The 14800-nt window shown below is 46.5% G+C and overlaps 2 protein-coding genes across 3 annotated transcripts; one reads left to right on the forward strand and one right to left on the reverse strand.

Annotated features, from left to right (window-relative positions):
• Positions 1-8815: 8815 nt before the first annotated feature.
• LOC123446950 (LOB domain-containing protein 4-like) lies at positions 8816-11374 on the forward strand. Of its 2 annotated transcripts, none has more exons than XM_045123495.1 (3): positions 8816-9251; positions 10410-11115; positions 11209-11374. In XM_045123495.1, the coding sequence occupies exons 1-2, from the start codon at positions 9069-9071 to the stop codon at positions 10761-10763; spliced, it is 537 nt and encodes a 178-aa protein (XP_044979430.1). In that variant the 5' UTR covers positions 8816-9068; the 3' UTR covers positions 10764-11115; positions 11209-11374. The 2 variants fall into 2 exon arrangements, with proteins under 2 accessions (XP_044979430.1, XP_044979431.1); XM_045123496.1 differs by having other exon boundaries at positions 11214-11374.
• LOC123446949 (uncharacterized protein At4g15545) lies at positions 11247-14184 on the reverse strand. Its single transcript, XM_045123494.1, has 10 exons — positions 13738-14184; positions 13554-13622; positions 12851-12904; positions 12672-12738; positions 12511-12582; positions 12164-12418; positions 12015-12060; positions 11849-11927; positions 11629-11752; positions 11247-11530 (listed from the first exon to the last, which is right to left on the reverse strand). Exons 1-9 carry the CDS (start codon positions 14026-14028, stop codon positions 11660-11662), a joined length of 1026 nt encoding a protein of 341 aa, XP_044979429.1. The 5' UTR covers positions 14029-14184; the 3' UTR covers positions 11247-11530; positions 11629-11659.
• Positions 14185-14800: the final 616 nt, after the last annotated feature.

The following is a 14800-nucleotide window of genomic DNA, read 5'->3' on the forward strand; positions in this document are numbered from 1 at the left end:
TTGCTCTCATACTCGTCAACTTCCCAACCAAATATAACATACACTGATCCCAGATACTTCATCCGTTACTAGATACACGTCTTTTTAGATATTTTAATATAAAATACATACAGATGTATGTGGACATATTTTACATATCTTACAAAAAACATTACTTATTTTGCTTTGTATATATTCTACATTGAAATCTTTAAAAAGACTTATATTTAGGAACGGAGGGAGTTATCGATCGTTTCTTCAGGACGATTCATTGCAAGTATGGGATAGAAACATTCGTTTCTGTATTAGCACTCCTTTTATCATGTCTGGTTGATGTAGAGCTCAAGTAACCCAGACATGATCCATCCAACACCATGATGCGCGACCTGTTAAATCGCCAGCAGTGAGAGAGACGCTCTGTGAATCAATCGCTCATTCAGCTCGGCTCCCTGCTTTGCTCCCTCGCTTAGTGTTCTTTTTTATGCTCGCTACGTTGCTAGCTTAGAAAAAAAAGGATATCGTATTTTCTATTTGATGAAGTTCGCAAATCGTGTATTTTCCATCATAAAATAAATTTTAGTATAAAAATATTCATTTCAAATAATGTCCATGAATTTGAAAAATCTTCAGAGATCTAAAAATGTACGCAACTTTAAAAATATTCATGAATAAAAAAATATTCATGAAATTCTAGAAAATGCTCATTCTCCAAATCACGATGATTTTTTTAATATTCATGAATTAGAATTTGAAAACATAAAATAAAACAATGAATAGTAAGGAAAACAAAAAAACCCGATGGAAACACAGAAAATAAATAACAATGAAAAACCATCTAATATGTTCCTAACCAAAATACCTGGCCAGCGCAACAACACTTACACTCCAACACTGAAACATATATCAATACACATAATATCAAATCGGTATCATTATATTCATCATGAAATAAATTTATATTTTATTTATTTAGTATTATGGATATATATATTTTTGGTTTTGGACATGAAAGTTAAAGAAAAAATACTTTTCAAAAAACTGATTAACCTTATATTTTGGAATTGAGAGAGTATGGTTTGGCGAGTGGGGGGGGGGGGGGGAGACGATGGAATAATTTTTTTATTCATTATGTAGTGTTTTGGTGAGCCTTATGGAGTGTGATTCGTTGTTATCATTTAATCAACTCATATTTATGTAGAGAAATGTTTCGCGTCAGTGGCTGGATGTACTATGATGATGCTACAGTATCACATGTTGACAATTTTTAGAGACATGCGCGGGATTGACATATTTTATAGTCCGGTTGCCACCAATTGATTTTAAAATTATTGGCTTGTTAAAAATCATAGAAAAATAAATCCAAAATTGAATACCTCAACTAATGGAAGAGCTTCGTAATTAGGGAGCATTTTGAATTAAAATAATTTAATAGAAAACCTTTTTGAGAAAATGTTGACCCGGCCAAAATCGGATGATCCACTTTCAATTTGAAGACCTCAATTGTTTGTGAGGCCTTAAGAGTTAGAAAACATAGTATATTAATAGATATATGTATGTTTTGAAAACAATCTTGCATGCGCCCCTAAAAAATAGTGTCTTAGAACCCAATCGTTGCCGTTCAACCTATTGAATTCATGCTACAACCAGTGGCTCCAAAAGTCCGAACCGAATGGAGAAAGACGAGCAAATATTTAAAACTCCCCGTCACATTTATGCTTATTTAGTCCTTCGACGTGGAAACAATATAGGTCGCAAAATATTTTTATTTAAAAACTGCGTTGGCAATGTCTTGTACTCAAGACCCCTTGGCTCCTATACAATATTGAATTTATGCTATAATAAGCAATTGCTTTAAAAGTCCGAACTGACGAAGAAAGTCCGACATTATATTTCAAAACAATCCTTGAAGCGATATGTAGATCCTAACACCAAATCCCACCGTCACATACATACGCACGACGAGAACCCTAACCATCAACGGAGATCCCTCTCCCCACATCGGTCGTCGGAGTGGCATGCAAAGAAAGAAAAGGCGATTCCACGGGCTCATCGACGGAGATCGAGGGGAGAAAGAATTCGCGCTAGTCGCGTCGCCAGAGGGTGAAAGAAAGACTTGGGGTTTCCACTTGTAAGTTCATATCTAGATACTCTTCTCATGGAGATGGTATTAAATGTTATACCAGTAGTGTATGATGCCGGAATGATATGTACTATAGCATTCCAGAACGCACCAGTCATTCTTGGAAGACCTGAGACCGCCCCTGAAACCACGAGACAGCATGTGAGGCATCCATGATTGGTTTTCCCCGGGCTCCAACCGAAAGATGATGCACTAATCCTGTTGTCAAGCAGTGCAAAGCGTGTAGCCCATCAATGCTCATGTCTCCTACATGGCGGCCAGCAACTCCACACCTACTAGCAAGCTAGGAGCAAAAATTTCATCAACTAGTGAGCCTACTAACATACTGTACTTTGAGCAAATACAGTAGAATTGAATCAATGGGCTATAAAAATAAACTAGTATATTTTTTACTTAGTTGGAGAAAAAAGAAGAGAGAAAAGGTAAGCGGCTTCTTAGTTAAGAGTCAGCTCTAGCACATGCTTTTAGACACTTTATGAGAGTGAAAGGTGGTTCTTATAATAAGAAAGTAATATACTCTTTTAACCAACTATTGTACATGTTAGCTATAAGATGGACTATATATGACATGACAATGGCTTATACTTTCCCCGTTCCTAAATATAAGTCTTTAAAGAGGTTTCATTAGTGGACTACATACGAATGTATATATATATACTTTAGAGTGTAAATTCATTAATTTTGCTTCGTATGTAGACTTCTAATGAAATATCTTAAAAGACTTATATTTAGGAACGGAGGGAGTAGCCAGCTGCTGGTTATACTATTAACCATGCTCTTAGAGCAAGCACAATAATGCTTACATGGCAATTTGGCTTATGTGAAAGAAAGACACATGCAAAAATAAAGAAAGTGACCTCTTATGCTAAAGCCCAGCTATATGAGTTTTTCTAGGCAGATACAATAAATGTTAAAAAGAGACAGAGAGATAATAATAAAATAATAATTTTATAGTCAATTTTATAGCCAACCTTGTTGTATGAATGGATGTATGTGTTTACTATAGATGATATGAGAACCATGCTCTTGCTAGCCGAAAAAAGCAGCGGTGCAAGCCGTGTCTTCCTTTTCCCACTTCCATAATAGTACTGTAATCCGGATGCCCCCCGGCGTGATGATTGGCCCCCATAATTTGGTCAGCACCGTGGGGTTCATGTAAGCTCTACCTCTAGCCACTCATCATGAGCGGCCGGTGAAAAAATGCTCGTCTCGAGGCCTTTTCGCTTTGGACAAGAGGCTTCTTTCACCTTATTTATAGAAGGAAAAAAAGAAAAGAGTAGAGAAGTGGGTGGTAGCAATGTGGAGAAGAAAAGTTTGTGTAAAAGCATTCAAGCCCCAAGTTCCAAACAGTAGTTGCCAATCCCCAAAGAGGCAGATCTATATACTAGCTCGGCTTGGCCGGGTACATGACAATCCACCACCAGCCTTAATCACCATTCCCTAATCTAATCTAATCTGAAAAGTCTCAATGCGCCAAAGCAGGCCGTCCTTGTTTCTGATCAGTGGTGGTACTATGAACCCTTGACAATCGGCGTCCGGTTCGTGTACGCTGCACGGTGCGGTGCGCGTTGGAGAAGATGGCGTGGATCGTCCGGGGCCGGGGCTACGGGGGTCGTCGTCTCGTCGTGTGGCCGCTCCGTCCGCCGCGCCGCGCCCTACTGTGGCTCGCGCACGGCTCCCTTTGACCGACTGCTCCCGCCCAGCTTCATGCACCTGCACGCCTCCGACAGACACGGCGACGTGTGGGGCTCCGGCGCCTGCCGCGGATACGATCCGTCCCTTGCTTTTATTCTCCTACTGCCATATCCTGCACTCTTGTCCTCCTCCTCCTCTTCTTCTTCTACATCCGGACTTGCCAAATCCAATCCGTCCCCAACTTGCTCCTCCTCTTCTTCTTCTACATCCGGACTTGTCAAATCCAATCCGTCCCCAACTTGCTCCTCCTCTTCTTCTTCTACATCCGGACTTGCCAAATCCAATCCTTCAAACAACCACGTCCAGATGCGTCCATATGGAATTGTAGGTGGAGCGATTCCCTTCGATCGAAATCAGCGACGGAGGCAAAGCGCCGTCGTATGCAGTAGGCAGAGGACGCCCCAGTTGTCGACGAGATGCTGCATATGGATAAGGAGGAGCTAGGGCCTTCAGACGAGCCCAACTACCAGGCACCTCACACGGACGTCAACAAGGTGCTCGTGCATATGGATGAGGAGGATGAATCGTAGCCCAGCTACCACACACGCGACACAGACATCGACGAGATGCTCGCGTAAAAGGATGGGAGGAGGAGTCGGAGCCTTCCGACGAGCCCAACTACCAGACACCCGACACAAACGTCGACAACATGCTCGCATAAGTGAATGAGGAGGAGGAGCCAGAGCCCTCCGACGAGCCCAACTACCAGACACCCGACATGGACGTCGTGGACATCTCCGACGACGATGAAGCATAGTTAGAGTAGCATGTAGCTTTTATTTTCCGTACTTTGTATAAATCTAGAGCATGGTATATGATGTACACACATGCAAAGCAGCAAATACGATGTTGTCGTCCCTCCCGCCCCGTCCATCGCTGTCGCCACTTTTTGCTCTTCGCGTGCCACTTTTCGCTAGTAGCCATTGCCACACGCCGTGGGGCAACGTATTCGGATTGTCGACTGCATCTCTTTGAGCAGATCATGGCAAGGCGCGAAGCCCAAATCATCGTGGGGCTACATTCGGATCCACTACATCCGAAGGACCGGAGGCGGAGGAGAAGGAGGAGGTACGGAAGGAGGAGGACGTGGGGGACGTCGGTTCAGAATCAGAGGCGGAGGCCAAGCGTCGTCTTATGCAGTACGTGGAGGACGCTCCCGATGTCGATGAGATGCTCGCACATATGGATGAGAAATAGAAACCAGAGCCCTCAGACGAGCCCAACTACCAAGCACCTGACACGAACGTCAACGAGATGCTCACGCATATGGATAATCAGGAGGAGGAGGAGCCCAGTGACGAGCCCAACTACCAAGCACCTGACACGAACGTCAACGAGATGCTCACGCATATGGATAATCAGGAGGAGGAGGAGCCCAGTGAGGAGCCCAACTAACTGATTACCCACAAATATAGGAGATCAATCGTAGTCCTTTCGATAAGTAAGAGTGTCAAACCAACGAGGAGTAGAAGAAAATGACAAGTGGTTTTCAGCAAGGTAATTTCTGCAAGCGCTGAAATTGTAGATAATGAGTAGTTTGATAGCAAGGTAATTTGTAATGAGCATATGGATGTAGATAAGGTATATGATGTACACACATGCAAAGAAGCAAATACGATGTTGTCGCCCCTCCCGCCCCGTCCATCACTGTTGTCACTTTTTGCTCTTCGCCTGCCACTTTTCGCTAGTAGCCATTGCCACACGCCGTGGGGCAACGTATTCGGATTGTCGACTGCATCTCTTTGAGCAGATCATGGCAAGGCGCGAAGCCCAAATCATCATGGGGCTACATTCGGATCCACTGCATCAGAAGGACCTGTAGGCGGAGGAGAAAGAGGAGGTACGGAAGGAGGAGGACGTGGGGATGTCGGGTCAGAATCAACGACGGATGCCACACGCCGTCTTATGCAGTATATGAAGGACACCTTGGATGTTGATGAGATGCTCGCGCATATGGATGAGAAATAGAAACCAGAGCCCTCACACGAGCCCAACTACCAAGCACCTGACACGAACGTCAAGGAGATGGTCACGCATATGGATAATGAGGAGGAGGAGGAGCCCAGTGAGGAGCCCAGCTACCTGATGACCCACAAATATAAGAGATCAATCGTAGTCCTTTTGATAAGTAAGAGTGTCAAACCACCTGGTGGGCCTCCTCCGGTAGTTATTTGCTCCAGTATTTTTAATATATTCCATAAAAAAAATCCCGTAAAATTTCAGCTCATTTGAAGTTGTGCGGAATAGGTAACTCCGACATGCTTTTTCGGGTCCAGAATTCCACCTTCCGGTATTCTTCCTCTTTATGTGAACATTGCAAATTATGAGAGAAAAGACATTAGAATTTCTTCAAAGAGCATCATTATGCATAAAACATTGTATATAACGGTATGAAAACATGATGCAAAATGGACATATCTTCGTTCGTTGAGGAGGACGATGATGATGTTAAATTGTTAATTGTTGAGGCTCTTAGGAGCCGTTGCAAGCTACGCAGCCATGTCAATGACAGCTCAAATGGGACGAGGACCATTACATCTTCACCATACATTACAAACCTACGTTCGTTCGTTCGTTCGTTGAGGACGAGGACGATGATGTTAAACTGTTAATTGTTGAAGCTCGTGATTGCCAGTCAGTGGCTTCCTTCCTTTGGAAGCAAGCAAGCAAGGCGGACGTAGCATGTGTACCATGCGTGTGTGTGTGTGTGTGTGTGTGTGTGTGTAGAAGAGGGTAAAGGTGGCGGGGCGAATGTTGGGTTGGATTAGGCATTAGTGGTGTCTCCCAAAGGGCGGAGCAACAACGCACGGCTAATCAAGTGGCCATGCAATGCAATGCAATGCAGTGCATGACCACGGTCGGTCGGTCCACTGCGAATCGGTACAGACAAAAAGACGTCTGTTTTTTTTTTTTTTGTTGACGCATCGCTTCCGTCCATCAGCACATCACACATCTTTGTTTGACCAACCAACCCAATCAAAGCGATGCGTCCGACAACACCGCCACCCCGTCGGCGTCGCATGTGCAGTGCACGGGCTGTTCCACCACAGTCCACAGGCCAAAGGTAACTATTCCACACACAAGCGCACTCACATATATGTGTATATACATTTGTCTCTATAAACACCCATACATATCCTGCATCAAGACCTGATTCCTCATGGACCGAAGATATCACTGTCCCTCTAACCATCCAGCCACGAATTATTCCGTGCACAGGTAAATGGTTGACTTTGTATCAGAATGCATGTCTCCGGTGTTAAGCAACTCCAACGCCAGATTCTAAACGAACCCCTGTTTTGTTTGAATTTCATCTGTCTATGTTGGACCGTCCGTCTGTCGATACGTCCAACGGGCCATTGCATCTCAAACATATGTCCGGTTCGGACTTAAAACAAAATTGAAAAAAAGAGATTTCAAAATAACTTAAAACGGGTTTAATAAAAATTCTGTGAAATTCACGACCGCGCAAAGAACTTAAGTTTAAATTAAAAAAACATCAAAAAGGTCGATCTGGCCATCGATGCCGTGACCGCCGTCAGGCGCCACCATCCTAAGGTCGATGTAGGGAGGCAACGTCTAGAGGTGGGTTGGTGACCCCAACGCGCTTTAGGTTGTGGTGGAAGGGGTGGTGATGGTGACCACAACTCCCATGCGGCCGATGGTGGTGCTTGTGGTGGCGGCGGAGACAGAGAGGAAGATGATGTTGGCCTCTGGCCGTGCACGCGTTTACGCTTGCGCACTCTGGGTGGGCTAGGTACGCGCACATGCGGCTCGACGGGCGGGGGCTACGAGCACAGCCGACAAAGAAGGTTCACCGACGCATGTCGTGCTCGTCCAGGAACCATGCGTCCCAAATTGGCGAGCGGCGTCGTACCTACGGTCGGCGAGGAACTTGCGCGGGATCCATATGCGGCAACGCATGATCTTTTGGAGGCGGGCACAACCGCTCGTCGGGACGGGGGGATGGGCACCCGATCCGGGCTCAGAAGTTGCCAATTGGGGAGGTGGGCATCGGACCACGGCAGGAGGGTCCGAGCTCAGTTTTCGACCTTGAAATGGGCCAAGCCAAACACGAACAGATTTTACGCATGGGTTGTCCGTTGAGCCATCTCACCTGTCTGTTTCAATCCAAACAAACACCGTCGGGTCATTTGGGGGTGGGGTTGCCCTTACCGCCGGTAAGGGCGTGTACAATGATGCTATCTTAGGAGTGCCACATAGGATAAATGATGAGGCGGAGGAGAAAGAACACGAAAAAAGGCTTTACCTTCTCTTATTTAAGAGAAGACAAGAGGTGATATCTTAACACAATATGTCTCTCCATGTTTTTAGGAATAACTAATTATAAAAGATAAGACTAAGAGACGATCCATTGTAGACTTATTTTTTTGTTATCTCTATATTACATGCAACATTAAAGATAAAATTATCTTATCAACCATTGTACATGCCTTAAGTAGTACTCCCTCCGTTCCGGTGTATAGCACATGCGTGTAGTTGTAGGATGTTAATTTAACTACTTAAATATGTATTATATGTAATAAATAATAAAATAATACACCATTAGATTGACGTGGGGATGTAGTTTCTGAACATGTAACTTTTATCGCATATAATATATATTTAGCTGGTTGAATTGATAACCTAAAACTAGGTTTGAACCGAGGTAGTAATAGTTATTGAATTGGTGAGTCGATGATGATCGCGGCATAATCCAGCCAGCCAGCCAGCCGCCGAGACAAGCAGACAGGATCGATGCGGCGATCAGCATGCGCGGATCGGTTAGCACGCTCCTCTCCACAGCAGCGCCTGTGGGCACTGAAACAATGGCGTGCACCATGGATGGGATGGGATGGGATGGGATGGGGTGAAACGCAATCGATCGATTAGGGAAGGGACGGAGCAGACAAGAGGGGGGAGGAACAGAATCAAGGAGAGGATGCATCTCTGTCTGCCTGCCCTACCTTTTTCCTCTGCAGTGCAGTGCAGTGCAGTGCTGTGCCTCCTCCTCGATCCTGTCAAAAAGATAGCCTTCCCTTCCCTTCCCTTCCACGACGCGACGCAAACCCGTCCTGCCAGCCATACTATACTAGTGGTATAAACCCAGGGAGGGCCAGGCGGCATTGCACCGACGTGCGCACGCGGCCACCACTGAAACTCCCCGTCTCGTCTCTCGTCTCATCCTTCCGAATTCGGCGGTCGCGGGGAGGAAGAAGAAGGCTCGTGGGTGGCCGGCGGCAACCGGCAAGGGATGAAGGAGGTGGTGGCGGCGGGAGGGGGCGGTGGGGTGTCGCCGTGCGCGGCGTGCAAGCTGCTGCGGCGGCGGTGCTCGCCGGGGTGCGTGTTCGCGCCATACTTCCCGGCGGGGGAGCCGCACAGGTTCGCCAGCGTGCACAAGGTCTTCGGCGCCAGCAACATCAGCAAGCTCCTCCAGGTCAGTACTAATCCATGGCACATACCTCTGCACCGCTGCTACCGCTCTGCTCCATCTCCATGGCACATACCTCTGCACCTCATCTCAACTCAACAAGACGGCTTTCGCTCCATGCTACCGTCGTCGTCGTCGTCGTCGTCGTGCTGTCGGAGCTTTCCCGCTGCGCCCGCCCCCATCCATGTCTATCTTCCTTGCGATATCAAGACATTCCCTCTTCCTGGTTCTGCAGATGATCCTTCACTTTGAGACTGTCTTTTTTTTTCTTCTTCTTCTTCTTCTTCTCGTTCAGCAGCCACCGACCGAACGAACAAGCGGCATTATTATGCCAAAAATAGCAAGCTTCCGTGCGTACGAAATTAGCAAGTTTCGTTTCTCATGGCGGCATGTACGTACCAGCTTTCTTTGTTCAGCTAGATTAGATTAGGTTAGGGATTCTCAGCTAGCATGTGCCGTGTGATCACAACAAGATCATGCGTCTACCTCTCTTTACTTCGATTGGATCATGTCCTACTACTTTCACTGCTCATCCCTCAACCAATCCAACATGTGCAGTGCAGTTGCAGTGTGGTCAATATAAACTAGATTGATTGGTGTCCCAAAGACACACCTAGACCTAGCTACTAAGGTTAATAGGTTCTTAATTATCAAATCCACGAAAGACTTGGGCAGTATCCCCAAATGAAATCTTGCACCTCCCATGTGATGATCCATGCCAACAATCAGTAAATCAGTTATGCATACGGCCTAGCTCTCTCTCTCTCTCTGCATCGGTCATCTTCAGACCAGCAATGCACATGCCTCCAACCTCAGCACAACAATTCAGGAACTTTCGGCTGCGCCAAACATGTTGCAAGCATTTCACTTGTCAGGGTCCTAATCTTGCATGTGTAGTATTATCATAGTTAAAAAAAAACACGCCTCAGCGAGCACTTAAGTGCGTCTAGGCTCTAGCAAAACGCCTAACGCATAACTGCACATAAGCATGCGCTTTGTTCATAAAAGCGCAAGTTGGCAGTGGCAGACCACACAATTAACGCCTAGCGCTTGCTTTTTTGAACTGAGTATTATTATTAATATGTAGGAAACAACTTGTGTTTTCCTCTTCTTCTTCCTCTGAAACAAACAATCATGGTGTGTGTGTGCGCGTGCAACCTGCAGGAGATACCGGCAGAGCACCGGGGCGACGCCGTGAGCAGCCTGGTGTACGAGGCGAACGCGCGCGTGCGGGACCCCATCTACGGCTGCGTCGGCGCCATCACCTCGCTGCAGCGGCAGGTGGAGTCGCTGCAGACCCAGCTCGCCCTGGCGCAGGCCGAGATGGTCAGGCTCAGGATGGCCAACGCCTACGGAGCAGCACGCCGCAACGGCGGTGGGAGCAGCGCCAGCGGCTCGCCGTCCTCCATCTCGTCGCCGACCAAGGCCACGCCGGACCACCACCATCACATGGCCGCCGTGAACCGGCCCGGCGTCATGGAGCTGGAGCTGGAGTGCTCCAGGTTCTGGTCCTTCTGAAGGCTCCAAGACAATGCTGCTACTATATTACAGTATTACTTAGGCTGATTTAGTGCTGTGATGATGACCAGGTGATGATGGTTTGGTATATATAGAAGCATTATTAGTGTTTAAAAGTAGACCATGGTGACACCGGGAGGAAGGTGGAGGTCTTCTTCTCTCCCGTAATACACCTCCAGCGTATCCGCGGATTAGGATTTTTGGCTGTGCTTTTCTTCACAAGGTAGAAGAAGAAACAACTCCTACAGGCTACAGACATTTGATGTGTGTGCTTTTCTTTGTGATGCTACCCATTGCAAGAACCTTGTTGCTACCCTCTGAATTCTACTCAGTTCGACATGCAGAAATGCAGGTTCCCATGTTCTCTTATCTCAAATTGTTCCTTATCAGATGATCAGCATTGCATTTTTTTGCAATTTCAAGATGCTATATTTTGTTCATGCAGAGCAGAGCAAGAGAAACAACATCTCTATCAAGGGAAATAAGTGGATATCAGATGACCATTGCATGCAGCCCAAGTTGTCACAAGGCATGAAATAGCTTTCAAGTTTTTTTTTTCTGTTTTGGTTACAATGCTGGCTCGTGAATGAAGTAACGAATGATCTGAAAAACAAAGCTGAGAACCAGATTTCACCAGATTACAACTTGTAAGCCCTTTGTTCAGACATCCAATCATTTCATGATCTAACGGTCCAAAATTCCGATTGAGCATTGAGTACCACTCTAGTAGATGACATAAGTTATCCAACGCGACAACTTCCTACTGTCTGCAACTCCACCAAAATTAAGGTCCTTGTTACCACATAACTCTCTCAGCGCATAGGTCATATGTCATGGAACTGTTTAGTTTGGTAGGAAGCCTTACCAGAAGCGGAGCACTTCATTAGTCCTACGCCCTACGGCAAGCTGCGGTTTAGTAAGCCTTGGAAAGAGAGGTATAGATCTTTGCTATCTGGGCCAAATATCTCTTCAGCCTTCTTGAGTGTTTCCTGGTTCAGATGTAAACATGGTAAGTCATTTTATCAAGGTTCGTGGCACGGTATAAACTCAATTCATTAACCAGCATAAAGACACAGACGACCAACCTCTCGTGACTGCTTATGAGCATTGAGCTCTTTGATGTTTGCTAAGAACGCTCCAAACTGTTCGTATGATAGACGGCTCCTGGAATAATAATAGTGTGCTTTAGGGATTTTGATACACCCATCTTAGCTGCTGTTGCAGATGTAAAGAGTAGGGAGAGCAACTGACCTGGCCTGACGGAAAAATTCTTTTCCATCAATACGAGGAGTGCGACCTAAAAACCCAAGCATCAACCATGTTAAACTATGTCAATCATAACTTGTTGTGCACAGTCATTTAAGGCACAACATGTCATCAAAGTTCAGAATGAATGAGACCTGGGTTGGGACGACCCCTTGGAGGCGAGTTAGCTGCAGACGACTGCTTGCTTGAATACCATGGTGTCATTGACATGTGTCCTTCAATTCGAATTCTTGAGGGCGAGGTAGCTCCAGATATCAGCTTTGGTGTTGCTGTGGTAGACATTCCTCTTGGAGATGCAGAGGTGGACATTACATTTGGTGTGGCTTCTGGCGTAAGGCGTTGGTTGACGTGTGGGGAGAGGGCATACTTTTGGACTGGAGGCCTTGCCACTGTACCAAACAGATTAGCCAAAATGCAGAGGATTAAATCATAGATAGCTTGAGAACATCGAAATAGACAATCAACAGGAAGCTAAGAAGACCTTCTCTTGTTGTGCTTCCAAGATCCCCAGACCCATTCAACAAGTTTGCTGCAGCGTGGCTGATAGATCCATCTTCAATATTCAAAAGATAATGGCAGTCAGGGATCCATGTCAGGTATTTCCAATGATACATAGAACACACAAGGTTTTTGGGGATAAACCTCCACAGGACGATGTTTTGGATGATACTGACTGATCACATGTTGTAATGTCAACCGTTTCTTGCGGCTGTTGGAAAAGAGTCAGCAGAGAATCAAGGGAAAACTGTCTGTCAAACATTGCTGCAGAGTAGCAGGAGATAACCCGCAAGGACCAAGATAATAATGGGATTGTTACACACCGATGTACTATCATCACGGAGTGACTGCATCAGATGCCTCTTGAACGACTCCAGCTGATAATGGAGAAAGTAGTTCAGAATGTTGTCGAATGAATGGAGAAGAGAAAAGAAACAATAGAACCAGGAAGCAATCATCTGGCTTGGTCGTTGAATAAATAGCTTAACAAAGAGTGCCTTAAAGCAACCAGGAAGCAATGCCAGTTAACATTTTCGCTGATTACATTAATTGTATTTTACTTTCACCAGAATAAATGCAGTTGATTACATTCCTACTAGCACTTGATCTGCTATCACTGCACATGGCATTAAATACTCCCTCAGTCCGAAAATACTTGTCGAAGAAACGGATGTATCTAGATGTATTTTAGTTCTAGATACATCCATTTCTATCCATTTTTGCGTCAAGTAATTCCGGACGGAGGGAGTATGTGATATGAAGGATTCATTTTGCTGTCAAACCTCACTCTCAGTTGTAGCATGCCGAATTCACAATCCACTCTTCCCTTGGTACTACTACCAAAATTAGTGTACCAATTACCAAATAGTCAAGATTGGCGAACGAGTTTCAGACACATAATCCCAGTGATTGAGCTACTAGTCATCATCCACCAACAAACCAATCACATGACCATAGATTTCAGTTGGTTGCACATCAATAGACGGTCTAATTACTGCAGTAAAAAAGATGCAGGGGGCGGCAAACCTTGTGCAGGTCGCGCGCCTGCTTCTTGGAGGTCTGCGCCAGCGAGTCCCGCTCCTTGCTGAGGTGAATCTGCGCCCACACCACCACACGCAAAGGCAAAGCAGCAGAAGCTTGGTGAGGCAACCATTAACAGAAGCGGGAGGCAGAGGAGAGCGGAGAGACAAGAGAAACGAGACGCGCTCACATTGTCCTCGAGCGCGGCGCGGAGCCTGGCGTTGGTCTCCTGGAGCGCGCGGTCGAGCAGCGCGACGCGGTCCCGCAGCTCGGCGTTCTCCCGGTCCCTGTCGGCGGCGCCCTCCCTGAGCCGCGCCGCCTCGCGCTCGAGCCCGGTGACCCGGCCGGCGACGGCCAGCGCGGTGATGCGGCGCGCCAGATCCAGCTGCTCGTAGGGGTCCCGCGGCAGCACCGCCAGCACGCCGTCCGGCAGCGCGAACTCCGACGTCCCCAGCCCCGCCGCGCCCTCCGCCGGTGGCATCGTCGTCCGCCGCGCGACGAGACGAGACGAGACGAGATCTCGGATGGGGTAGGAGGGAGAGGAGGGAGCTGGCTGAAAGGGACCACTGCCGCCTCGCCGCTTCTGCGGGTGCGCGTGGAAAGATTTCAGTTTTGAAATTGGACGGCTCCCCTCGGCTCGGCGGCGGAGGCGAGGTTTCGAATTGTTTTGGGGTGGGACCTCGCCTCGGTCCCGTCTTTGTTTGTGTTTTGGTGGACGGACGCCCGGCCCGGAATAGCAACTGTCTGTTTGTGTTTTGTCCAAACTACGGCGTGGAATTTCTCGTCCATATCAGAGTTCCGTCGTATGAAACTCTGATGTAGATCACACTTACGACAAAATCTCATTTTATACTGGAGTATATAAAAACTCGAGTATGAAATATGGCTGAACAACATTTTTTTTCGGGCTCAAGGAGAAAGATTTCTCGTTGTGAAGGACGGTGCTCGAGAAAATGTCCTCCAGCTGATTTAAACTTCCTCTACTTTTAGATAGGATTCCATGCCGTACGTGTTGAAACCGAGATTCATACACAGCCTTCCCAAATCCCTTCTTATGGGCGTGGTTTTCGCAAATTAACCGGACAGCTCTGTTCTACCTTCTTTTAATATGATGAATCGATCGATGCTCAAAGGGACACAGCTTGTGAAAAGAAGGGGAAAAATATCCTTCCTCTACACTGGTTTAAACTCCATGTAGTATTTTTTAGCAAGGATTTACCTTCGAAATGCTCCTGATTACAGATATGAAATAG

The sequence above is a fragment of the Hordeum vulgare genome, chromosome 4H (genome assembly GCF_904849725.1).
Source record: "Hordeum vulgare subsp. vulgare chromosome 4H, MorexV3_pseudomolecules_assembly, whole genome shotgun sequence".
In the NCBI taxonomy this organism is placed as follows: domain Eukaryota; kingdom Viridiplantae; phylum Streptophyta; class Magnoliopsida; order Poales; family Poaceae; genus Hordeum; species Hordeum vulgare.

What these genes read in the sequence shown, in the direction of transcription:
- LOC123446950 (XM_045123495.1), top strand. Translation starts at nt 9,069, where the DNA reads ATGAAGGAGGTGGTGGCGGCGGGAGGGGGCGGTGGGGTGTCGCCGTGC. An exon ending in ACATCAGCAAGCTCCTCCAG is followed by an intron (nt 9,252 to 10,409) that starts GTCAGTACTAAT and finishes TGCAACCTGCAG; the next exon opens with GAGATACCGGCAGAGCACCG.
- LOC123446949 (XM_045123494.1), bottom strand. Translation starts at nt 14,028, where the DNA reads ATGCCACCGGCGGAGGGCGCGGCGGGGCTGGGGACGTCGGAGTTCGCG. An exon ending in GCGCCGCGCTCGAGGACAAT is followed by an intron (nt 13,623 to 13,737) that starts GTGAGCGCGTCT and finishes GTGTGGGCGCAG; the next exon opens with ATTCACCTCAGCAAGGAGCG. An exon ending in AGGCGCGCGACCTGCACAAG is followed by an intron (nt 12,905 to 13,553) that starts GTTTGCCGCCCC and finishes CTCCATTATCAG; the next exon opens with CTGGAGTCGTTCAAGAGGCA.